This window comes from Bombyx mandarina, chromosome 06 (genome assembly GCF_030267445.1).
Source record: "Bombyx mandarina strain Sakado chromosome 06, ASM3026744v2".
Lineage (NCBI taxonomy): Eukaryota > Metazoa > Arthropoda > Insecta > Lepidoptera > Bombycidae > Bombyx > Bombyx mandarina.
In genome coordinates this window covers 15,849,683-15,877,646 of record NC_143213.1, presented here as the reverse complement: position 1 = coordinate 15,877,646, position 27,964 = coordinate 15,849,683, and the positions used below count along the sequence as shown (strand labels likewise).

Here is a 27,964-nt window from a genome sequence, read left to right as displayed (position 1 = left end):
ATGTACCTACCCAAGCGGGCTGACAACACAGACTATCACAAGTAATTACACAAATTTATATATATTTTTTCATAATTCTGACAGTAATAAAATAGAAAATGAATAGTTGATTTATTACTTCGTTAAATTATTCCTCGTTATATCTCTGGTCATGTCTAATAGTACTTGTAAATCTGTGATGTGTATTTAAGAAATCTGAGTTAACGCACACAGACTCGATGTTAGTTACGACAAGTGTCCCTTCGGTCCCTCGTGTTGGAAGCTGTTTATCATATTTTCGATCAGTTTGCGAGGACTGCAGATAAACCGGGGGTAAACTGACTAGTGTTGGAGAGTTTTCGAAAGATATAAAAATGCATAGATTTTATCTTTCTTTTTTTTGGTAGCCATGTTCTATATTATGTTTATTTATATGTTAGGCATATTTAACTGAGCGACTAAAGCGAGCAGGAAATGGGTATCGAGCTATGAGACCTAACTTTAGGCTCCGTCTTAACCAACCCAAAAAAAAAACACGTGCAAATTGGATGGATCCTGTGAAAATACTAATTGTCAATAGTGATACTCTTATTCTTAGTATTGCCAAAATGAAATTTTACACTCATGTATCCTATATACTTATTTTTGCGTATGCGGTTCATGACGGCTCTATTATCTTTATTGAAATATATGTATGTTAAAATATTCATCCATCTCAATGAAACCTATCATTATTTTCTTTGTATTACCTTTTGTTGACCCATAGAGTAAACCTTACGTATTATATCAACCTATGCATATTAAATACATATAGTATAATAAATAAATAAAATATTATTATTATTTTCACAGATGAGTGTCCGTATCGGTCATGTTTTAATTTCGGTGGAGGTAACATAAAATCCAATTATAAAAAAAAATCGTTAAATAGTAATCGATTCCGAATGATGATGGCACATCACTAGCCTATATACGAGTTAGCAGTAGTTAGCACTGCAATGCGGGGTGGACAAAAAATTTAATAGCGTTCCAAATCGGCCTCATCGTCCCTTTGACGAGGTGTTAGTTCTGAGTGCTTTGTTGCTTTAATTTGATTGTTATAGCAGGATGCTATTGAGCTTTTATATTGTATTTAGTAACGATTTTTCGTACACATTAACTTCACGTTTCTAAAGTGTGCTTAAAAGCTTTCTGTTTGTAAAGTGACTGATAAGTACGTGAAATAAATATTATATCCGCAGCCGCTTATATTCGAAGAAATTATCGATATCGTAATTATTGGTCGTAACAATGCTCTACCTAGAGCGTTCTGCGTGGATGTTAGTAATTTTTGATGACCAAGTGTCATCGTTTATTTAACACTGTCCATAATTACATTGATATTACTTTTTTTAACAGGGTTTTTTTCTTTTTTTAGCTTTCAACAATATTGTAATCTAGTTTGTTCACTTCCATAGCATTTAACATTTCAACATCGAGTCTCTCATGTGGCAGTACCTCTACACCAAGCGGTCCGTGAACTCTATTATTTGTTATTATTCATACTTTTTCAGAACAATAGTCTCAGAAGTTTATTTGTTTCTTTAATTATTAATTCCGTTTAACTAGTTAGTGAATAACAAAAGATATAAAGGATATAATTTACAAATCAATATGAGATTTAATACAATTGTATCTTATTACGATTTTGAAATTTATCAATATGCTCAATGTCTTGAGCACTTGTTTATATTTTTGCGTGAATCGACTACAGCATGTTATACTGAATTCTAAGATGATTGATTAGTTTATTTTTGACCGGATTCAACATTATTAATTCACAAGCACCTTACGAAATCTTTCATTCTGAAAATTCTGATCGAAACTCTCTCTTAAAAGCTCATTCCACAAATTGTTACATGCTGAAAATATATGACCGTTTCTTTTAAAATTAAATATTTATCCTTTTAAGAAACAAAAGTTTCTTATTTATTTATAAAACGAGATTTCCACGATCATGCGATTGCCAAAGCAAAGTCTGTAATGTAAATACGACGCTTTGAGTTCTTACGGAAGTTCATCATTTTGTGAACTTTAAAGCTCTTGAAAGCCTTTTGGAAACTTTATTTATTACTTTAAGCTCTTGTTAAGTGTTTATCGACGGGACCGTTATCGTGTTTATATGTTCGGCGACTAAGCAGTTACTCAAGGATTGCAAGTTGCAACTATTGTCGTATATGAGTCTTCGGCTTCATGTGTCAAAGTGATATGTGATATTAACAGTATGAATAAAATTGTTTTTATTAGTAATGATCAATTACTACAATAGCTATCTATACAATAACTAATTTACGTTACGTTTTACCTTTAAGCATGATCGTGATGTCTATTGTATTGTATAATGTGGAAGAAGCCCTAACTTCAACCTTCACAGCGTAAAACCGCATGGTCCGATGAGCTTAACTAACCTGCAGGACACCCGCAGTCCCCGTAATCCCTGATGCTCCTTCTGGGCCTCCAATACAGGGGTCTTGATAAGGCTTCTCTCCGAAGTCGTTCCACTAGGGGCTGCTGAGGCTCCAAGACCGCACTCCTCAACGCCAAGTGCTGCTCTTCCAGTAAAGACAGTCTATCCTGTAAGCCTTGCTGCTTATACAGGCTGTACCCGCTCGAGATGAGACTCATGGCACAAGCACACCACAACACAACACAGTAGGCCCACGGATCGCTGGGGCATTTCTCGTCGCATCTTTCAATTTTTTTCTTTTTGTCGTCTTTTTTCGTCTCTTTGTCTGTCTGTTGTTTTGCGGCTGGAGGCGACTTGCCTCCCATTTTCAGTATCATTTTTAACTAAATTTTTCACAGTTTTTATATTATATTACGTTCAAAAACATTTCCCCTTATGATTTTACTTTTCTTAACCCATTGATTTTTAACACAGTAATGCTTTGATCTAGAGCAGAAAAAAAAAATGAACTTGTAATTTTAGTTTCTGTGTTTCGTTTTACGTGTTCGGTCTCGTTGTTTTCGCCTGAAGCTCGTTTACAGACATGTGTCCCGGTCGGCGCTCGACACGCTACTGCTCGCAGTCGGGACTGCTTCGGCAGACAACGAGGCGTGTCGGACGTCACATGCCGCGGTGTTTAGAGGGCTCTATATTTTTCCGCGTATCTTTTTTTTCAAATATCTACTTTTTGGGCTTTGTGTGAAGATTTGTGTTACTGCAAGAGAATGTTAAGAGCTGTTTAAAATGTTATTTATGTAAATGTTATGATCGTATCCAATATATTTTATAAGAGTGAATGATGAAATTAAATATTAAGCTGTATCTTTTAGACTAACAACTGTTATAAATGTAACCAAACCATCATTTGAAATTTAAAGAAGGCTTTAAAATGTTGTGTTTCCGAAATATAGATATTTACTATTTGATATAGGTATTAAAATCAGTTCTAAAGTATTATAGTAATTAGGTGTAAGTTTCTGTATGAAGGTATGAGTTTTAACGTAGTAGAGTTAAATAATATAATACTTTACCTAAATTGGCAAAAGTTTTTAATTTTAATAATTTTGTTAATTAACAAATATCCGAATTAGATGATAAAAATAATTCCGGAGAGCTATGCATAGTCTAAGGCCATTTGGATTGCTATTATTGCCATATTGCCATTTGTGTGTTGCGATCCAATGCCAGGCTGGATTAATATGAAGGGTATAGCTCTTCTTGGTGCGAACCGATTGCATTTTTAAGTTAATACTACTAAATCGCTCCATTTTAATCGAGACCTTGACTTTTAAGGGCCTCTATTGTTATTTAAACGCTGCTCATAAGTGTTAATTTTCAAATTATTCATTCGTCTTAGAGCAGTGTTAGACCCAACTAAAAATAAGTTCACAAATACACAGCAGTATAATTATTTCAAGCCGATACAAAACGTGTAAAAAAAACAAACATTCCTTAAGATAAAACTACTTCCAAAATCAAGATTTTACCGATCAAAATAAACTATAAATTATGAACATAATAATTATTATCAAACCCGTATCGATTACAACTAACAAAAAGTTAAGACGCGCAGGACTACCAACAAAAAAGTTAGAAAGAGATCTCTATCGGAATTAATTAAATTAATGAAAAAAAGAGTTGTTTTTTTTTTGTAATGTTGGACAAGCTATGAATCTCTTAAATAGAGACATTAGGAAGACCGCAAACGTGGATGTAAAAAACCCATATCCTTAGATCGTTTCACGATTCACACTTTATAGTATACGATACGATTTATCACACTAGTATTTTTGTCATACCTTGTCCATTTCCATTAAATATTAAGGTGCTTCATGTAAATTCATACAATAAATTAAATTAAAGCAAACGCTTGACTTTTGTAGTCAAAATCGAAACGACTCTTGATTTCAATATAAAAAATAGAGACACTTGTGTGTGTATATACACTGTTTTCTTTTTCAATTAATGTTGATCTCACCTTCTCATATTGTTAACAGGCATTTTGGAAAATATATCAGAAAAAAAACACTCGGTAAGTATGAAATTATTAAGTATATGATATTAGTGTAATCAATAACAAAATCTAAATAATAAACTCAACACTTTTTTACTTTTCACCCTAAGAATTAAAGTTTTATCCCCAATCAATAATCTGAATTTGTTACAGTTAAAGACATCGTGTCGCAGCCTCTAAAAATATAAACTAATTATACAATATTTTAAAAGCAATAATAAAATGAAAGATAACGCACATCGAACCGACTGAGCCGTAATGGCCGACCGCAGATTAAAATAATAGTCCTGCTTCTACTCTTATCGCGACCAGATGAATCAAAAATAATCTATGGAAATATTTTAATGTAATTTATTAAAGGACTCCACTTAGACACGGTGTTTCGTTCTGAGCTTTATGACCGGCAATTAATTGGTTTTTCGTTTTTTAAAGACTAAAGTACTGTGACCTTACCTATTTTTTTTATTGCTTAGATGGGTGGACGAGCTCACAGCCCACCTGGTGTTAAATGGTTACTGGAGCTCATAGACATTTAGGACGTAAATGCGCCACCTACCTTGAGATATAAGTTATAAAATCTCAGTATACTTACAATGGCTGCCCCACCCTTCAAGCCGAAACGCATTACTGCTTCACGTCAGAAATAGGCGGGGTGATGGTACCTACCCGTGCGGACTCACAAGAGGTCCTACCACCAATAATAATTTCTTTACTTATTACTACTTTCCTTGCGTGTTGCGTTGTGTCACTATGGCAGTGAATAATTTGGAACAGTGCGTTTCTATCTTTACACGACGGCTAGCCATATCTGAGTATAGCATACATATACATCAGGGATGTTTGCAGACGCGCACATAGATTGTTTTTACGCTACCATGCGTAAGAGGTGTGCATCTCTGGTAAGCAGAGTCAGGGCCAGCTCCAACAGTATCCTGAGCATGATCGCAACCAGGCTGGACTGTGTATACATGGGTCGCTGTGGTGCCATCTCCCATGGGATGTTACGACAGTAATTCATTGTGATGTAAATATAACTACTAACATAGGTCTAAGTCTTATTAACAATTTATATGAGTCATGGTTACTTGCAATAAAAACATTATTATTATTATTATTATAGCTAAGCTAGGAGACGTATTCTGCTAGCCTTTGGGCGATTCCAAGGACTCACAGATCAAATTTTTAGTTAACAGCATCTCCGAAATAGACCACAACACTACGTGAATTTAAAACTACAATAAGGACAGTAAGCAATGTCAAACGTAATACATCAGAACAAACCAATAAAAGAGTACTGTTGAGAGAAATCAGGGAGTACCGTGAGTGGGGAGACGTGCGTGTCATCCGTCTCCCAAGAGTTGCATAAATTTAATTTTAAACTTTTCTACTTTGTCAAATGAAGTGTAGGGCGCGTTTAGACGGTGCTATTGTATGTAATCAGATGAAAAAAGGTCTGGAAATCAGTACTATAATAGACATTATAAACTCGAACGATTATTAAAATTGTCAATATAAGTTGACATCACAAACTTAACGGTACTACTACCCACAATTCAAATTTGTTATATCACGATTGTAGCGTAACAAATTTTTTTATTATTATTTTTTATTGCTAGATGGGTGGACGAGCTCACAGCCCACCTGGTGTTAAATGGTTACTGGAGCCCATAGACATTTAGGACGTAAATGCGCCACCTACCTTGAGATATAAGTTCTAAGGTCTCAAGTATAGTTACAACGGCTGCCCCACCCATCAAACCGAAACGCGTGACTGCTTCACGGCAGAAATAGGCAGGGTGGTGGTACCCACCCGCGCGGACTCACAAGAGGTCCTACCACCAGTAAAAACTAGTCATTACTTCAATACAACCAAAAGTATACGTAGTTTCAGTTTGAGCGAGGCGTTATACTTGCTACGGACATAGTTTCATAATAATATAACATTAAGCACGTAGCTTATCGTTACTTCATTGAAAAAGAAACACAATTTATTTTTATGTAAACCAGCCCTAAGTCTCGCTCCTTGCTCTGACAGAATATTTTTAATTTAATCCGGTACAATATTTTAAATTATTAAGTAAGCTCGCGGAAAGTTCAGAAGTTCGCCGGAAGTTCCGGTTAATGATTATGGTTAATGTCAGGGGAAATCTAAGGAGGCTTGGATTAACATTATTCGAATTTTACATCTCAGATATATTTCGATCGGTTTTATGCGAGTCGTACTAAGCCGGAAACTTCAAAAACTAAGAAATAGCATAATAATGGACCTCTAAATATTCAATTACAATGGTGGAAATGACGTCGACCTTGCGAGGGCGGCACGAATGCCAAAATACTCGTAAATATTGGTCGAAAATGTAAATAGCCTCGTATCGGAACGAAAGTGAAATATCCACGCGATACCGCGTCAGATGTAGGGCGACAATGAATGAAGAATAACCATTTAACACCTGGATCATACAAGACCCTTTGCCAGTGAAGCCCGTGAATTCTATTTCGAATCTCGCCAACATCAAAAGCAGGAAGAAAAAGGAGAAATAACATTTTCATTTTATTTACAGCCCCCCTATTATTTTAAAATTGTTGAACATAGTAAGATATAAACGAATATGAAATAGACTTTTTTTGGAGGATATTTTTTAACTCAATATCCAAAACCTAAAGATAAATTGCTACTTAGATAACCATGCATAACTAAAAACTTTTACCCGCTTTTCATAGCAAGCCCGTCAAATTTAGTAATTTTAGAATTTATTGCTATTTGGTATTTTGAGAGCCAACATATTTAACCAATATAATTCTCCTAAATTCACACAGCAATATGATGCGTTATGTGCTGAAGAGCTATCTCGTAGCATTCTCATCGTGATACTCTGTCTACAATATGCATATTCGCCCCATAGATATCTGTAATCACGTAACATAAGCTGTTTGTAATGGAAATAAATCCGTGGTGTATCGGCTAATGTTTTAGAAATATTCCAAGTTGTATGGTATGACATGTTATTAGATTCACTGTTCACAATGAGAACTGCCAATTTGTTTATCGATACAGAATATCAGAATGAATGAATACGAAATTCAACATGAAATTCAAGAAATACCGCCATTCAGAAATTCAAGGAATATTTTCGTGACTTCCCACAACATGATCGACAACAATCAAGTTGTCAGGTTTTATCTAAATTGTCACGAATCACTCAACTACGAAAAAAATGGAGTACACATGCCAAACTCAACAACTATGAAAGTTTTAATAGGACGCCGTCATAAGCTCCGGACATATTGTGTGCCAAAGCTGAAACGAATTTCTTCGAAACAAAAATTATTAAAAAACTTCCTAAACGTGAAGTCACCCTGTTTGTTTACGTCACAGATTCCTGCGGAACTTTCACAAGTAGGGTGGCGAGCGTAAATCTGTAGAACTGTAACACTTGGCTACTTGTCGCTTGGTCACCCACTCGCTGTATTGGGTTTCGAGAATGACTGCGAACGACCGCGTAAATCGTAAGCTGAAATTTCTTTGATTCCGCATTGCGGTCTCTTTTTCCGTTTTGTTGTGCAAAGGTTAACTTTTGCGTACCAAATTAGCACAATAACTATTGACGCCAGCCTACGATAAATCTAGCAAAACATCACGAATTATTAATGAGATTTCTTAATTGATTAGTAACATCCTGTACGTGTGTTTTCATATTATTATCATATTTTCGTCGCACGTTAATTAACTTATGAAATGTTATTTATAGACAAAGATATAGTTAATTAATTAACCTTAGACTTGCTTTGACATATGAATATGCACGAGCCTCGGTAACTACGTCAAATAGGCTGCGAGCTCGCATATTTATCTACAAAAGTTGTAAGACTTTAAAAGTATCCGTACAATTTTCTTCAATTTAAAGTAGTAATTTTATAACGCCTACAAAAAAAAATAACAATCAATTTTAAAGCGTTGAAAACCGGAGTAATTACCGAACCGCATTTAGAACACAACATCCGAAGTCACACCCTCACATTAGTATGCCGGGGGGCGAACCGAAAGCAATTAGACGTCTCGTTTCAATCGGCATACGTAATAAGGGATCGATGATAGTTCGAAAATTCGGAGCGCGTAAATTTTGATGTCTTTATCGGGCATTAACTATTGATTACCAGATTACAATTTATTTTTATGTTTGATCACTCATGTTTTTTTATTATTGCTTAGATGGGTGGACGAGCTCACAGCCCACCTGGTGTTAAATGGTTACTGGAGCCCATAGACATCTACAACGTAAATGCGCCACCCACTTCGAGATATAAGTTCTAAGGTCTCAGTATAGTTACAACGGCTGCCCCACCCTTCGAACCGAAACGCATTACTGCTTCACGGCGGAAATAGGCGGAGTGATGGTACCTACCCGTGCGGACTCCCAAGAGGTCCTACCACCAGTGATACTGATAATTCCACTTCCTTACGTCTTTACGGATTCAGTGTTTCTAGATGAGGTAGAGCGTGTTCCAGTTTTTTTAAAGGAATATTTAGTAAGGCGGCAACACCCTTCGTTATCGTTCAGTTATAGTCTCAGAGGTAGGTCGTCCATAGATCTCTGACCGCGAAGCTCATATCACATTGCCCGTGTCGATCAATTAAATTCTTTTTTAATATTTAATGTAAATAGCTTACAGCTTATTCTGTGTCTACACTGACTCTTACCTTTTGCTCTGAACTATCTACCTGTGCTTCTGTTTGTTGCTCTTCTCCTTCTGATCATTCATAAAAGTATTTGCAAAATAAATTGCTGTGTGAGAAATTGGACATATTTATCCCGGTAACGTACCTAAAGCCCTCATCACCTGAACCAAGATTCACGCAGATGACCCCATATTAATGTTCATAATATATCTCTAAGTAATGGTTTTCGTTATTACGGAGATGAACTATTTGATTTGCAGCAGTAGCAGACAAAAGAGTTATACTACATTGATTCGTGCAGTCTCACAAGATGCCCACTACGTTATAATTTGGAGTTTCAATTTCATTGTGCTGTGCTAGTATCTCTTGATCATGAAACTAATTAAATAATAAAATAAAAAAATAAATAAAAAAAAAGCTTTCATTTGATCCTGCTACATTGCTTCTTAATTTGCTCAATTTATTTATATATATACTATAACACTATGTTTAATTACTAGCAAGGCCCCAGGTTGGGTAAAGGCCTCCTCCAATGATGATCACTTCTGTCTACCCTGTACTAATTGTCACCACTCTAGTCCAGCTCCTTTTTTATTTCTTCCTCACAGCGTGTGGAGAACCTTTCTCTCTTTCTTTTTCCTTAAGGTCCTCTCCACATGGTGAAACTAATTAACGACCACTTATTAGTTACACGCCCCAGGTTCGAACCACAATGGAGCATCTTGTTTCAAGTCTACACGCACATATGAGGTCCGTAAAAAGCTGCTATAACGCAACTTTTAATCGATGATTACGTGCATTGACAGCATGTGTTATATTTGCTAAGCTATTAGCATTTCAAAACGTCGGTTTAATATGTTGAGGACAGAACGAAAAGCAATTACATATCTAGACTCGATCGGAATACGCAATGAGGGCCAACAAGCAGTACTTGCAGGCTCTTTAAGCTCGAACGGGGGGGCTTTAATTGAAGGTGGCGTTAACGATTTTAGCACTTCGAAAATAGCTTCAAAGCTCACATTTTCATTCTTAATTGTGCCGGTCATAAGAAGTGGTTGTTTATCACACAGATAAGCTTTTTTATCTCTATCATAGGTAGTTGACCATACAGCCCACCTGATGGTAAATAATGACCGGCGCTCATGGACATCAGCAAAGTTAGGGGTAAAACTAAGCCACTACTTACTGCAAAAACTTTCCTTGTTGAAAGAAATAAATGTCACAGTGATCGGAAAACTTCTTGAGGAGCGTATCTGTTTTTAAATATAAATTACAATGTTATTCATTATCTAATTTCATTGCTGTTTCCTTGGAATTTCTTCATCAAGCCGAAATTCCTACTACAAACGTGCCTTTATAAAAATTTCAAATCAAATGTAGAGCGTAACTCTATTTATGTCACTTTTTGATTTGTCAGATTATCCGTCCCTATGAATTAGGAGCACGCGCCACTCTGCCACAAGCCCTGATTTGTTTTACTAAAGGTAACGTATTCTAACAAAACAAAAGCCCTTTGCCCGTAAATCTTGTAATATGACAGTATCTTTGAAGTCGTGAGCTCTACAACTATTGTTTTAAAGAACCGTTTTAATGGTCTTCCACCATATACGGAACCACAATGAGTTGTCTGGGAATAGATTTGAATAAGCGACGTGATTTGAGGAATTCACCTATTTAATGTTCTCTTTGTTCCTCATTAAAGTGTTATTTTAAACAATGATTACGACTACTAAACATGGTATTATGCACTTTAAAATACAAATTTCCTCACATTTTAAGATATATATATTATATATTTTTTTATTGCCTTTGTAGTCAGACCAGCATACGGCCCACCTGATAGTGAGTGGTTACCGTCGCCCATGGACTTCAGCAATGCCAGGGGCAGAGCCAAACCGCTGCCTACCGCTTAATACTCTCCACAAGCCTCTTTTAAAGAAGAACATGTCATAGCGCTCGGGAAGATCCGTGGAGGGGAGCTCATTCTATAGCCCGACGGTACGTGGCAAAAAAGACCTCTGGAAACGCACTGTCGATGAACGCAGCGGTTCCAGATGATATGGATGAACTCTGCTCCGATGGCGGGAGGTGCGATGATAAAAAAGAGATGAGGGAATCATCTCGAACAATTCCTCAGAGCACTCGCCATGGAACATACGGTACAAAATACAGAGGGAACCGAAGTCTCTTCGCAGACCCAGAGGTACCAAACGATCCGTGATATGAGAGATAGATAGTAATAATGTTTAAAAAAGTCCTGCTACAATTGTAATCTGAAGAAGCCTTTATTTTAATTATTACTGCTATCGAAAGCAAGTAATTTCACAGACCACTGATTATAAATGGTCATCGTAATTTACGAAAATCGGTACACCAATGTATACCTAAGGCACAATGCTTGCTAGGTACTAGTAAAGGCTTTTGTTTGAAAAACTTACTCACTTAATTAGCTTAGCTTACTTTCTCGTTTGTGACGAAACATCTATCGCTCGAGGGCGAACCAGTTGGCCACCGTCTTCCAGTTGTCAGGCATGGGCGAGATGAGATAACAGATGCTATGCAAGACGACAGTTATTTCAATGCAATAGAGGCTAAAAAAGACTAAAAGCTCATTTACAACTTTTGTCATCAACATAACTTATGAAGCGGCTCGCTATTCAAACTTTAAGTGAACTTTCGAAATTTCACAAATTTAACCGACACACATTAATAAAATCCAAAACAAAACTTTCCGAGGCAACAAACAAGTCCCGACGAACTGATAAAGTTACAACAAGCCGAAACTTATCGCTAAATTGTGCTTTCACTATGTACTTAGGTCTGCGGAACTGTTAAGGAAATTTAAACTCAACTATTCTAAATAGAGCTCTGTTGTGTTCGTTTGGGACCACTTGAACGACTTTTGGCGCGACTCTCGATCGATCATACGATAGTCCGCGGCTGGCCGCTTACTCGTTTGTTTTGTAATAATACAAACAAGTATGTATATGTCCACGGATTATATAGTATTAGATTCATACCACGAGAACCATACCGCACCACGTATATACGTATCCATGTTTATTACATCTATAAAAGAAAAAGAGAGAAAAAAATACAAGTTAATTTTTAGTTAATAAATTTGCTATTTTTGTTTGCAAAGACATAGTACCAGAGCACCGCTCTAAGCCCAGTTGGTGTTAGACAGTCCAGGCTATTTCAATCGCAAAAAACATGCTTTCCAGTTTGAAGAGTTTGTGTAACTAATACAATTGAAACTTCGACATCATGTCTAAGTAGGCCAAGTGAAATGTAAGTTCCTATATCCATTTCTGAGGATTCCTGCCTGTTTCTTGTAGTAGAGTGGCGCGTCCTCCTAATTCATAGGTTTAGATGATCTGACAAATCAAAATGTGACATTATAGATAGAGTTGCGCTCTACATTTGATTTTAAATTCACTTTGTTTTCTTCGTCAACAAACGTGCCATTTTACCAATGGATTAATGTTAAATAGATCCTTACGTGGAATACGAACAGCTCACTGAATAAAGCTGCTTAACATTAATTAACATTAAAATGACCCACATTATCTCGTAGTAGCAGTAAAAATTAATTTGGCCACTTTCATGATTCGTGGAAAATCTTGGCTGTGATTGAAACCAGTTTTACAAAAATAAATAAATGAAGAAGTCTTTGTTAATTCTCATCACACGTTCAATCCAGTTAAAGTACCATGACCTCGATCTCACATGAAATTTCATTACGCAAAATGACAAATTTGACAAATGTCAAAAGACACGACCCAATTTCCGGAACTATCAAAACAATGAAAGTTCTGGTAGCACGAGAGATCAATCTACACTGGCGTCAACAACATTTGCGTGTAGCATCCAAGACGTTCGCTGATGTCAGTTGTTACAAAGTTTATTTCGGGGGTCATTAATTTATTGTATGTTTAGCGCTGCCGGGTGACTTTATAATGTTGTGGGTTCAGAGTTGTAACGGACACATTAACAGGAAAATCCAATTTTGAAAAAAAAGAAGCTAAGCTTCTAGTTGAGAAAAAGAAGGAATCGCCCAGTGAAGCGTAATACGAAATATAATATGTAATAGACACATTTTGGTAGAGTATTCAAGCGCTACCAGCCGTGCGTAGCGTATAGCAACGTCTGAAACTGTTTTATTTATAAAGTTCCAACAATAACTGTTTCAACTTAATCAAATAAAGTACAAAGTACAAAACGGGCGCACGTATAAGTAACAATTTTGTTTATATGGCACAAGAGATTATTTCAGTAATAACAATAAACTGTTGAACCAAAATAAACATTTCGTTTTATTTAAAAGTAACAAATATAACTCAATTAAAATATAAAGCTAGTTAGCATCTTCAGTGTATGCGTCGCCTATTCTATTACACTATTTATTAACTAGCTGACCCGGCAGTCTTCGTAGTGCCTCAATCGAGAAATAAAAGACCTAAACTTTTGTATAAAATAAACTTAAAACAAACAAATGAATCCGTCCGACAGGGGACACATCAAAGGAAAAACAAAATTGTTTGTTTTTATATAATTCCGAGCATTTTCATATTTATCCTTCTCTGGACTTCCACAAATAATTCAAGACCAAAATTAGCAAATCGGTCCAGCCGTTCTTGAATTTTAGCGAGACTAACGAACAGCAATTCGTTTTTATATATATATATGTATTGTTGATAAGCCATTGTCTGGAAAAATATGGTATTAGCGACAACATTGCTTCTTATGGTTCCTGCCACAGTCGTGTGTTGTGAAAAGGTTGCAGATTCAATACGGGTTATCATACTATTTTCAGTCTTGCCACGCTACGTCAACATTTGACTGGCGTATTATATTCTTCAACGGCCGGTTCAGTCATAGAAGCATTAGTTTTATGTCTTTCAGCCACTTTACCAAGATCTCTAGTTTCACAGGCCTGAATGTCATAAAGCTATGTTTTCAATTAACTTATATCTAAAAATTAATATTATATTCGACAGTGGATAAATCATAATAAATCCACTACGAATATCTTGATAGACAAAAGCAATTCCGTCTCAATTGATTTATTCACGATTTCAATCCTTACGCTGTGTCTATTCAAATGCTATGATTCAGAATCACTGATTATATCAGTGCATTGGAATGAGTCAGTCCCTTTAGTTACAGCGACGTTCAGTTTTGTGGATATTAACATTTTAATGTTTGTGTCAGGCATATCATGAAAGTGTAATTATTCACTTGTTTAGATGCTAAAATACATGGCCAATATTTTCTACGTAATCCTGTAAAATAATATTTACATTCATATTTAGTATATATGTACTAGAAATACGATAATTGTAGTCAAGTTAAATATTCTGGCCCACATGTATTAGTGGCTTAACGAAAAAAACTCCAAAAGTCATCGAGATATCGAAGATAACACGAAAAAACCTACAAAAACTGTGATTTGCGTAATCATTATTTAATTGAGACAATATACATCAAATCTCAAAGTGGGTGGTCGCATTCAGGTTGTGGCATTCATTTCTATAAGGTCACAGTAAATCCTTAACACAAGGCCGTAAGCTCATTCAATCCTCTACGTAAAAAATAAATAGTGCGAGCGTTTTGGTGTTGGGGGTCGGATAGCTGTATTAGGTATTGAGACTTCAATCTAACGTCTCTCGGTGGACGACATAAATACTAAAAGGTCTGGAGCCCTAGTGCTCACTTAAGGCAACAAGAGTTTATTAAAATTTACATGAAAGAAACGTTCGTTAGAAGCACATCCATAAAGTGATGATTTAGCTTGAACATACAATTTGAATCAAGCTTCGCAAACAGCATGAATCACTAAACGTTTCCAAACATCTTCATTCAGATCAAAGCGAAAAGAAAATTACTCGTAAATGAAATCAATTTGAACAACCCTGTGCAGTAAAAGGATCTACAGTTGAAATGCATAGAATAGATGTGAACAGATGTGAAAAACTTTAATTTGTCATGATCAGATGTGAGATCATCATTCTAATATCGCAATCTCGTGTACATGAAACAAGAGTTTGTTTAACATTCAGTGGTGGTAAGATGGAATTCTGCTGTTATCTCACTGGCTAATTATAAGTTCTATTTTCTATTCTATCAGCACATGGACGTCCACTGCTGGACATAGGCCTCCCCCAAGCCTCGCCACAAAGACCGGTCCTGCGCTGCCTGCATCCAGCGGATCCCCGCGAACCTCAATAGGTCGTCGGCCTACCTTGTGGGAGGCCTACCCGCGCTACGTCTCCCAGTACGCGGTCGCCACTCAAGAACCTTCTGGCCCCAACGGCCATCTGTTCCGCGAGCAATGTGTCCTGCCCACTGCCACTTCAGTGTCGCAATCCTTTGGGCTATGTCGGTTACCATGGTTTTCCTGCGAATCTCCTCATTTCTGATTTGGTCTCGCAGGGAAACTCCGAGCATGGCCCTCTCCATTGCTCTTTGGGTGACCTTGAGCCTTCTCATAAGGCACATTGTGAGCGACCACGTCTCAGTGCCATATGTCATCACTGGCAACACACACTGGTCAAAGACTTTTGTCTTGAGACACACACACACAATTATAAGTACCAGATACAAATATACAAGCCAAGGATCCAGAAAATTCGAATTTCTGACATCATTTTTAAATTTTTTTTTATTGCTTAGATGAGGGGACGAGCTCACAGCCCACCTGATGTTAAGTAAGTGGTTACTGGAGCCCATAGACATCTACAAAGTAAATGCGCCACCCACCTTGAGATATAAGTTGTAAGGTCTCAAGTATAGTTACAACGGCTGCCCGACCCTTCAAACCGAAACGCATTACTGCTTCACGGCAGAAATAGGCAGGGTGGTGGTACCTACCCGTGCGGACTCACAAAAGGTCCTACCACCAGTAATTACGCAAATCATAATTTTGCGGGTTTGATTTTTATTACACGATGTTATTCCTTCACCGTGGAAGTCAATCGTGAACAATTGTTGAGTACGTTATTCATTAGAAAAATTGGTACCCGCCTGCGGGATTCGAACATCGGTGCATCGCCTCAACACGTATGCACCAGACGTCTTATCCATTAGGCCACGACGACTACAAAATAATTTTAAAAATAATATTATAAAATCCAACTGAAAACTGAATATTGATACCGTGGTAGTAGCAGTAATGAGTGTCTGCGTAGTGTGTCATTAGGTATTAACATATTCATATTAGATGATGATGATGATAGAATAAGACACTGACTCTGAAATACAATTCTATCTAGCTCATTCTAAAGGATTTGAAAATTGTTTAGAATTTTATATTTAACACATAGCTTCAAGTTTATGCGTTTTCTTTATTTAACATATGTTTGTACACATAATGCAGATCTGGATCCAGTTAAAGTACAGTATTATAGAAACATTTACTTGTTTATTACAGAAACAAGAGTGAGCAAGTAGTAACTTTTTTTGTGAAGCATTAAAAGCATACTGCACCGAAAATAGTGAGTGAAATAGTTTGTTCTGCATCGTTGCTCTGTGCTGGCAATATAAATGAAATAGGGGACCGTGTATCTTTTTACACAGCCGAATAGCCTCGAACAAAGTGACGGGTGGCCAGTGTGATACCGCGCTCCACTGGGCATCCCTCTCATTCCTAATCTCGATCTATTTGCCGAGTTATAAAATTTATTGCGTTGAAAAAAACGGGCCTCTGTTTTTCTTTAATCTTTAATGCTTAGCGACGTCGAAATATGCACTCATAATTATTCATAATATCTAAGGGTTAGGTACTAAGAACGGTATGGCATGGTAATATACCATATTAATTAAATCTGGCTAACTACCAAATTATATTCCAAATTCACAGCCTACAACAATATACACAGTGTTACAATAATAACAATGATTGATGTACACTAAACACAAATGATATCCCCACTCCTCCTGCCCTTCGAGTATCCTAAATAAATCCATCAGCAGGATTACGAACATTTACTGTATTACAGCCATCAACGCATTCTATGACAAATTACAAGGGACAAACTAATATACCCGAAGATATTGTGTGTTACAAGAATATACGAGAAATCTGCTCTCTTTGGATTTCATATTCTAGTTGAGGTAAGCGTGCATTGTTAATATGTACATGCAAACATACCCTCAGTTTGAAGTATCTTTGGAAACAGGTAGATATTCGACCCCTCAGGTAGTGAGTGGACACTGTTATGGATAACAGTAATCCTATGAGTTTGAAGAACGAACACATCCTCAACATGAGGTTCGCTTCAGAGTCAAGAGATACAAGTTAAAATGGTCTTTGAATTCGATGAACCTAGCGAATTTAGATGATAGACAGTTAAATTTCGGTAGTGAGTAATCCCGTGATAAAAGGTGATTTTGAAATCCCCTCAAGTGATCCCTCAGAGACTTCACATTCACTCTCTAATTTCACCTCACATTATATTTTTAAGATAATTGCTGCAAAATATTTGGGTGGCGAGGAAATTCGTTGGGTTTGCGCTGGTAACCCAAACAGAGCGTGTTGTGTTAAAACAGACGGTGCGTCTCAATAATTCACCGGAAGGGTCTGGACGATGTTTCGGGTAATGTTTGTTGAGTCCTCCTCGCACCGTTTAATGCATGCTGCTTCTAATTTAATCAGAAGATCAACGATGAAATGGGATTTAATCTTGTACAACTGCTAATTTAATAGTTGTACTTAATTTAAGAGTCAAGAATGAAATCGTGGATATGGTTAAAGGATTTGGATTACGTTTTCTCTTAGATCTAGATTTTGGATTAGATATATAAGTACGAAATCATGGTGTGTGATCCTCATCTATTGGCTTGGCTGTGGTAGATGTCTTGTGGGCCCGCACGAGTAGGTACTACCTCCCTGGTTATTGCTGCCACTAAGCACTACGTATGAAGGCTGGGATAGTCGTTAACCTCATTCAGGTTGGAGGGAATATCTACACCCGAGAAGAAACTTTATGAATGGTGTGTTTCAGTCCAATACCAGAACTTGCAAAAAATTTAAGCCTCTGTAATCGTCCGCGTCCCTTGTCCAATTTTGAAACCACATCTCTGTGATTGATAAGTGTTTAAATTTTCTACATGATCAGAAGTAAAAGATACCGGAAATTAAAGAAGCAATAGCTGAGTCTTAGATATTTCTTAGCAGACAGAAGTTGCTACAACAGTATCGCCCTCCGGCTGATCTGTTTGTGTTGCCAACACGTGCAGCGTCTGTTTGTTGTAATGTAGATGTGAAGACAAACCTCTCAATTCCCCTTTGCGACAATTGTGTTTACTTTAGAAACGTAGTGTTGTCAGATTATAGAGTTACATTTTCTTGTTAAAATTATAAAATCTATGAAACAGGGAGTACTTTACCTTGACAGAAGAGCAAGGACCGTAACAATATTCTAGAATTTGTTTCCGCTGGCGCTTACATAATTTTCTTCATTAAAGACTACCTATTGGTACAACTATTTTTGTAACTGAAAATTCAAGAGAGTAAGTTCTTATTAATCTATTTTATATATTAAATTTAGATTGATTTTAGGGAATGGACGTCATTGCTAATAAGCTAATATTTATGTGTTTCGGGTTCTTCATCACATAAAAATTTAGCATGAAGCAGTTTTGGTTACGGCTAAAATACATGTTTTGTTTTGGTCATAATATCGAACGATACAATAAAATTGCTATTAGTCAAAACAAAAAGGCAGCTACAACACGATTTAAAATTCCAACATACGTTCCGTAATTTACTGAAATTGTTTAAGGCTGACAACACCGAAGATACCCCATTGTTTAGAGTGTAAGAGGCACAGGCCTCCCGCCGTATAGGTTATCAACGTTTATTATGTTTGGATAATCATTCGGAAGTTACGCGAGGCGTGCCTTTGTGAGTCTTCTCAACCGAAAGAAGGGATGAGGGATTCTGTATAATCAGTAAATGTAGTTTAAATTGTGTAAAATAACACGATGCTTTTAATCGAGCTTGAGGCGCTGTGCGTCTTTGTTTCATGTCCGAGTGGTTGAAGTTCCGTGAATAGATACACACTAATTCGTCCAGTGCAGTAATATCGTGAGATGCACCGGTGTCCGAATCCCGCAGGCGGGTACCAATTTTTCTAATGAAATCCGTAGGTATTTAACAAACGTTCACGATTGATTGCCACGGTGAAGGAATAACAAAGTGTAATAAAAATCAAAACCCGCAAAATTATAATTTGCGTAATTACTGGTGGTAGGACCTCTTGTGAGTCTGCGCGGGTAGGTACCACTGCTCTGCCTATTTTCTACCGTGAAGCAGTAATGCGTTTTGTTTTAAAGGGTGGAGCAGCCGTTGTAACTATACCTTAGAACTCATATTTCAAGGTGGGTGGCGGCATTTACGTTATAGATGTCTCCGCTATTGATGGGCTCCGCTAGTCACTTAACATCAGGTGGGCCGTGTGTTCTTCCACCAATCCAAGAAAAAAAAGAAGAAACTTGAACTCAATATCTCAACTGTTCAACTTGGAGCGCGTGTTTGTTTCGTGGAAGAAATAGACAGGTTTGTGTTACATACCCGTGCAGGCCTATAATACACATGCTCTGGAAACAAGGTTAGCAGTTTAGTTAGATACGACTTATTTCATACTTCACGTCAGTCGTTTTGTTTCAAAGCTCTGTAAATTTCAAAAGCTCCAAATGAAAACTGCCTCGCATCAGATCCGTGCAGTAGATAGAGCACGCACTTTCAGAAGTCGAATGCTTTATTTATTAGTTTAACTTGATTATTTACGAGCTTTTGTATTATTGTTTGATTTTATTATAATCGACTTTGTATCTTCTCTAAATTAATTATTAGTTCATTAAGTAATGATATTTCTTTACAAACACAACACCGCCGTTTTGTTAATCACGACTTATTTTTTACGGAAACCTAACACGAAACTGAAATGTTAAGATTTAAACTAAGTTAAAATTGCTAACTACATATTAATATATGAATTATTTTACTAAAGCTTTTGGCACGCAATGCAACGCAATAAAATCAGGAGAAGCGCTGGATAAGGGCGTCTGTGGGATGCAAGATGCAACCGGAAATCATCACCTTGCATAGCAGTTTAGCGAACATCGATTCAACAAACAACTCACGGTTGACCCTTAGCACTTAAATTAATAAAGTTATAAACGTAGGTAAATAACAAAGATTTTTTATTTCCCAGCTTCAGATACACGAACACACTTACAATTGACACACCAAACTTAACGATGATCAGAATAATCAAGCCCCACTACAAAAAGAAAATAACAAGCCCAGTATCTTGTTTATTCCAACACAGAACCATTTGCCAACAATGGCGATGAAAAAATAAAATGTCTATTGACAGGCGACAAATTGCTTTAACGAGAAGATTTTATCTTGTATTGGTCGGTTGTAAATTATTTTGGTTAAGGGCTCCTGCATACCGTCCGTCTGGTTTGATATCAATCATACCTGAAGCTGTTAGTGTTAGATTGGAGGCTGTCTGATTGGAGTTCGTTCTACATGAGTGTAGGTGAGCCCGACTTGTTGCCATTGCCCTTGGTATTGTTACGCGCTGGGATTCGGGATAAATAAAATTTCACCAAAGTACAACTTCAAACTGTATTCAACACTTAGAACACTTAAACACTCCACAAACACTTTAAAACACTCAACAAACACTTTAAAACTCTCAATTCTCTTGCTCCGCTTCGCTTCAGGTGATTCGTTCGCTGTTTCGCTTCGAGTAGTTCGGATTACTGATTGACTGAGTGCTATCCCTGCAACGCTTTTATAGTCGACACCTCATCCCTAGAATTATCAAGAATATTACAGACATCTCTAGTATTGTTTCCGCCATCTGACAATAGATGGCGTTGTACTTCTCGAGCGTTCTAGGTGCTACTAGATCCATTCGTTCGACTATTCGGCGATAGATGGCGTTCCTCTTACCGGCGTAACAGTATTAAGCGGTCGCCGTAGCCCGTGATCATGGCAACTGCTGGATCATGGACTTGCTGTCAGTGACATATACTCCCGAATACTTTTCTGCTCAAAGGTCGATATTTATTCAGCGCGGACGATATTTCAAAAACTTAATACAATACGTTGCTTATTTTTATATTTGAGCCTCTGTGTGTGTGTTCAATTTTTATTTGTTCGAGAATCACGCCTAAGCTGGTAGTCGATTTCGATGGAAGTCAATATATTCAAAACAAATTAGTATTAGAAACACTTGTATTGAATAACGTCAAATTAATATAACGAAACCGGAGATAATACAATAAACAATATATTTTAGGAGACAAAAAAGCTGCAAAAACATGGTAACAACACCAATGGAGCCACGAAAAACATTTAGTAAGTTAGTAAATATACATACGGATACTATTATTTTTTTCCTTTTTTAAAACAAGAAAAAATATATGAGATTTGAATCGTATTGACATTCAGACTGTCAGTGTATGTGCGCCCTACACTTATTGACACCCGCATCCAATCCGTATCTCTCTGATCTACAGATTGTTATCAAACAATTGTTATTTCGTCTCCCATTGAATATAAATATTTAATGCGACTTTATTTGTAGGCTTAATTGTGAGGGTTGTTGTATCAATTCGAAGTTTATATCGACAGCTGCTACTTTCCAGTACATGATTTAAAGGGAACACTGTCAATGTCAGTGTGCTGATCGTTACTTACATTACATTACATGGTATTAATCAGGAGATAGTTTCTCCGCTAGTAGGTGTTGATTTTACTATGTGCCACAAAAGAGCTTTGTTTTTCTCATTCTGGTAGACCAGAACTGTGAGCGGCACAATAGCCGTCGGTATTTCTGTCTGTGCCTGTAATTTAATACGACAGTGTAAGTTAGTTTTTTTTTCTCCTTCTCCTGATAGCCTTGAGAGGCTATATCAGCTTCTCCTTGACGTATAGGTGAGCTCACGGGGCTCAAGCTGGGTGTGTTGCTAACACTGACCCTAGCAAAAGCAGTGCTTCGCAGAATCTACCACCAGATCGGAAACGCGACCCACTGAGAAGATCCGGCGAGAAACTCAGTGGGCTGTATCTATGGGTTAATTCGCTCGTCGAGCCCTTCGTTGCAAGCGACGGGTTCGACGAGGACGGTGACCGGTGCTTGTGGTGCCTAAATACACCGTTAATGGATCGGGAGGGTCCGTAATGAGGTGCAAGTAGCGACGGTAACCACTCAGTGTGCGGTTCGATTGTTCATCTTCTTACAAACACAATTTAAAAATCTAAACCTTTAAGCAATAAAAAATTGTATTGAACAAATTCAAATCTGCCAAAGGTATTCTTAAGCTTGCGGTTATGAAATCATACGATATAAAACATTAATTGTTAACCTAACATCACACTCTAATTCTTTGAATTCCTCATGGATTGATCTCTGATTTAAAAAAATCTACAGGCCCGACAGAATTTATTCAGGGTTGTTATATGTATTTGCGGTCACTACCGGTGTGAGCTCACAACACGCCCTGCCTTCGGAGAATTCACTTTTTGTCTCGATTGACTTAAAGGCACGATGCTTTGTGATATTTTTTCGTTTTGATAAAATATTTCTTACAAAATATTGTACAACAAATTGAATGTAACTATTACTATTTGTTGTAGAAAGCTGAAATCGTATAAAATATTATATGTTTATTTAACTATTGTTTGTCAGCAGTTGTGTTAACGTGCCAGCTAGGTCGTTGATACAACTGGACTGCTTTTTGACTGATTCTCCTTGAATAAGCGTGGAATGGAAGCGTGTCATCATCAACACAGGAGCTCTGCAGCCACGTACTTAGGTATGTATGTGTGAGTGGCAGTGTCGTACCTGGCTCTGTGTGGGCGTATCCTTTCATTTTTTATAGTATTCACAAAGAATAATGTGTGATGAATTCTAATGCCAACAAAAACTACGAAACATTTAAATTTACACAATCACAAAACAATAGTTATTGTTCGAATTTAATTAACATTAATAAAATTTATGGTTTATTTATTTATCGGCCGTTGAATTATTCATTATCTCTTTTTTAAATTCGTGAGTTCCTTCTGTTTTCGTGCGCATTTCTATTGAGATGTATTTTAATTAAAAAACTAGACTTTTATTATAAGTGTGAATTGTTTTATATGTACTTCTAAATGAGTGGTAGTATTCTCATGTTTACGGACCCAATAAACATATTGTGACCTAAAAAAAGGTCGTAATGATGTTATTATAATTAGTGGCGACAGGACGTGTACAGTTCCTACTGGTCGATATCATTGTTCCAATTCAACAGCGAAGTCAGCATTCCAGCTGAAGGACAGGCTGGTCGGTATTTGAATGCTGCTCAGACATCAACCGCATACCTCACGATGCAAGCCAATATTAATGTTTCGCTGTTTAGGTGGTAAGCACGAATCTGTTAAGACACTTAAATTAAATGCCTCTGAATTATCTTTTGTTAACTAGAGTAGCATCAGCATTAGGTATTGAAAATTATATTTCTTTTTTGTGAATGAGTCTGAGAAAAAAAAATAAAAAAAATCTTAGAACTTATATCTCAAGGTGTGTGGCGCATTTACGTTGTATATGTCTATGGGCTCCAGTAACCACTTAACACCAGGTGGGCTGTGAGCTCGTGCACACATCTAAGCAATAAAAAAAAATAAAAAAAAATATTTTAAAGGCAGGCAAATATTCAAATTCGTTTTGATAAAATATATACAATGAACAGATTACCTCGTATATGTACCACACTAATGTCTTTCGACTGATATCTGCGCAAATATTTAAATCCCAAAACTGTTCCCAGCACTACCGGGATTATTTGACTAAAGTCTCAATATACCATAAAGCAGTCCCCTTAAATGACCCCAACGTAATAGTCAGCAATTATGCAAACAGGCCAGCTCTGGAGTCACAGCAACTAAGCTCCCTAATACCTCAACTGCTGGGCTTAATGCTTAGATAAATTGTTCAAAGCAACATGAATCAGATGTTATGGGAACAATTTGTGTGGTGTTTACTTAGCCTGAATCTTTTGCTGTATTTCTTTATTGCGGTTTGTTTACTTAGATGGTGTTCGTGTTTGAAGAAGCTGCCACTAAAACTTACATCACATTATTCCGGCTCATAGTTTTTCCTCCTCGAGCTTGAGTTGTTAGTATCAATTTTAATCATATTTACATTTTAATTTTTTATAATTCATATTACATAATTTTTTTTTTTATTGCTTTGATGGTTGGACTAGCTCATAACCCACCTGGTGTTAAGTGGTTACTGGAGCCCATAGACATCTACTACGTAAATAAGCCACCCACCTCGAGATATAAGTTCTAAGATCTCAGTATAGTTACAACGGCTACCCCACCCTTCGAACCGAAACGTATTACTGCTTCACGGCGGAAATAGGCGGGGTGGTGGTACCTACCCCTGCGGACTCCCAAGAGGTCCTACCACCAGTGATTACGCAAATTATAATTTTGCGGGTTATATACGCGAAGGAAAAACTTTGCATACCTTTTTACAAAAATTGCGCGGACGGAGGAGTGTGAAATTTCCTACACTTATAGAGAATATAGAGGGGTGCAGAATGTTGATATTGTTTTAAATTATGCCTAAAAAAACATTAAATCAATAAAAAAACATTACACACATTACTATGTATTTGACGCACACACGCATCCATACTACTTATTTATTGTCAAACTTTTGTTCTTGACGTCTGTGGTCAAATTGAGAATATATTAAATATTGTTTGTCTTTATTATAATTTGTCTAATGTGTAGTCTTGGCGAAATTTGTGATTATAGACATATAATAGTCTTTGAAAATATAATCATAAGTGTATAAACTTACAATTTCAATTAATTATAGTCGAATTTCGACTACCGCGGGACCACTAGTATAAAATATTTGACAACAGCCAGTCTACATTACGGTTAGTTTTAATTTCGGAAATATCAACTGTCAAAAACAGTTCTCAAATATCAAATAACGTTCCGTTGTAACAAATGTTTTAACGTGAATGCCTCCACCTACCTTGAAACACGGAGTCGAGTCTTAATTGTACAACATAACGACTGTTCCACGCATCAAATCGGAATACGTGACCGAAATAGGCAAAAACAGGTGAGCCGGGAGCTAGTTCATACATCTATGCATCAAATAAAAAACACGCCTCACTACCAGCGAATGCGGGCTGGCGATTGGAATATCTTGATTCGATCTGATAAAAATCGGAAAACGTTGCTGTCCATTCTCCGGTACATCCCATAGTCAGCTTTCACAACACCCACGGGACGAAATAAAGTGGTACTACTTTGGGCCGACGATACCACACAGCCTAATTAATTTATTGATAACATCACAGATTTGATTTGTGTATGTGTGATGTCTAAGGGCTCTGGTTACTAGCCCATACCACTGCCTCCTTTATTTCTGCCTCTTAGCCGTTGTTTAGTACAAGACTTAGAACTCATGTCTCAAGGTGGGTGGTGGCATTTAGGTCGCACGTGTCTATGGCTTCTGGCAACCACAGATAAACCGTGAGCTGCCTATTGGTCCACCCATCTAAGACGTACAAAAAGTATTTATATAATAATTTTCAGAGTAGACAATTCCGTACCCCTTTTCTGCAGTGAAGGCCTACCACTAATATATTGCCACCATAATACCGATGATGTTCGCGCTTGATGTAACTCACTAGACTGACTACTATACTAAAAGGAAATACGATTGATTCCAATTACGGATATCCAAAGTTTAGAAAACTTCGTCCGCTGTTCGTGCAGAGTTTTCTTTGTTTAATTTTCCAGCTGCTCCGGAGAAACAGGAACCTAATTAAGAATATTTGAATTTATTCGATTGTTTTGAACTTAGGACTTTAGCTTTAGTTATTTCCCCCAGCTCCGTCTAGTCTATTGTTCTCATAATCTATATCTATCTATAGGTATATATATAAAAATAAATTGCCGTTCGTTAGTCTCGCTAAAACTCGAGAACGGCTGGACCGATTTAGCTAATTTTGATCTTGAATTATTTTTGGAAGACCAGAAAAGGTTTAAAAGGTAAATAAATATGAAAATGCTCGGAATTATATAAAAACAAATAATTTTGTTTTTCCTTTGATGTGTCCCCTGTCGGACGGATTCCTTTTGTTTTTTTAAAGTTTATTTTATACAATAGTTTAGGTCTGTTATTTATCGATTGAGACACTACGAAGTCTGCCAGGTCAGCTAGTAATAATAATAATGACGGCAAAACGGAAAATGGCTCTATCGAGTTTGTCTGATGATGGAATTGTAAAGATCGTTTGAATGGAATGAGAATAGTGAAATGTACTTGATATTAATAGTTATGTGCTTAAAACGACGAGTTATGACGTGTTCTTTATAATAAGGTGTTTTTCAATGATCCGACACCAAGCCATGGATTCTGATCACCTGAAACATGAAGGCCAATTTTGTACTATATGACGGTTGCCGCCTTCCTGTAAATCGCATAGCTACGTTACGACTAAAATAAGCAGATTGTGATATCCACCTGTGCGGGCTATCACTCAACGTGCACCAAAAGAAAATTGTAGTAAGTCTTCATAAAATTCAAAGAATAACGCTGTCCATTCTCTGGTGAATCTCTTAGTCACTTGTTACGATGATGACAGGAAGAAATGTTGGTGATGTTCTAAGCCACATATCGATATTTTTTAAGCCGAACAGCTTAAGCCGTAGTATATGAGTGCTGGGCGTTTTCCCCATTAGTCTAATCTAAAATTCACATAATCATTACAGTTCGTTTCCTTATTTTTACATTTTGTTTGTTAGTTACATTTTGAAATCAATAAGTCAGATTTACAGCTTAATCAACATCGCGGTGTTTCTTCACACGATTAACTTTAACTTATTGCTTCATTAGATTAATAATTTATCGTTTTAATTTTCAGTAATAAATGTTTGGATAGAAATGTGTGATTAAACATGTAATTAAAAATAAACAGTTATGCCCCGCGGTTCCTTCCGTGTTCAAATGGATTGAAATAATTTGGGACAGATTAATATATTATACCAATGGATACCGCTATGGTCTGTGTATGTGTATGTAATCAGCAAGGTACTCATGTAACATTTTGTTTGGCAACGTTTAAGTTGCAAAGTCTATAGGTTCAATTGTTGCTTAGCATCAGTGAAGTAATCTGAGTATTTAACTAACAATAAAAAGCAAAATACGGACTTGAAGCTCTACAAAACGCTGCTTTAAAAGGGATCTTTATAAGCTTTCTTTAACAGACATTTAAGTCTTGAATGATTATTACAAAAGTTTTAAACGTCAACATTTAACTAACGGACGATCGTATTAAAGACGCGGACAATCATAACGCTCGGTTGTTAAATAATTCTTAAATTAACAAAAACGTGTTGCGGTGTAATGCAGTAACGGTATTGTGATTACGATCGTATTTAGATTCCTATACTAGCCTTGTTATGCCGTCTAAATTAGAAGCCTACGCAACTTATAAATATAAAAAACTAGCGACCCGCCCTCGCTTCGCTTCGGAGACTATCATTTATTCTTGATTTTATTGAATTTTCCTTTATACAAATCTGAACTTGAGAAAATGATGTAAGTCGCCCGCTTCGCTGGGCATTTAAAATTAACATTATTATTTATTGTCATTATTATTAGGGAGTCCAACACTCATATAAATATTAGCCTATCCATCAAGTATATGTATTTTCTACATGGATACCAAGTTTCAAGTCAATCGAATGCATGGTTCAGTTGTT

General features: G+C 36.7%; 1 protein-coding gene across 25 annotated transcripts in view; it reads right to left on the bottom strand.

Annotated features, from left to right (window-relative positions):
• Positions 1–27,964, bottom strand: part of LOC114252697 (uncharacterized) — a 378,993-nt gene that overhangs the window by 258,866 nt on the left and 92,163 nt on the right. For 13 of the 25 annotated variants that reach the window (XM_089728476.1, XM_089728453.1, XM_089728471.1 and 10 more), the window contains exon 1: positions 2,427–3,052. The exons of 3 other annotated variants lie outside the window; for them this stretch is intronic. In XM_089728476.1, coding sequence (XP_089584602.1) covers positions 2,427–2,802 — 376 coding nt within the window. In that variant the 5' untranslated portion in view covers positions 2,803–3,052. Of the gene's footprint in view, positions 1–2,426; positions 3,053–27,964 lie in introns of those variants that run through there. 9 more of the 25 variants (XM_089728461.1, XM_089728456.1, XM_089728466.1 and 6 more) reach the window with 1 other exon arrangement.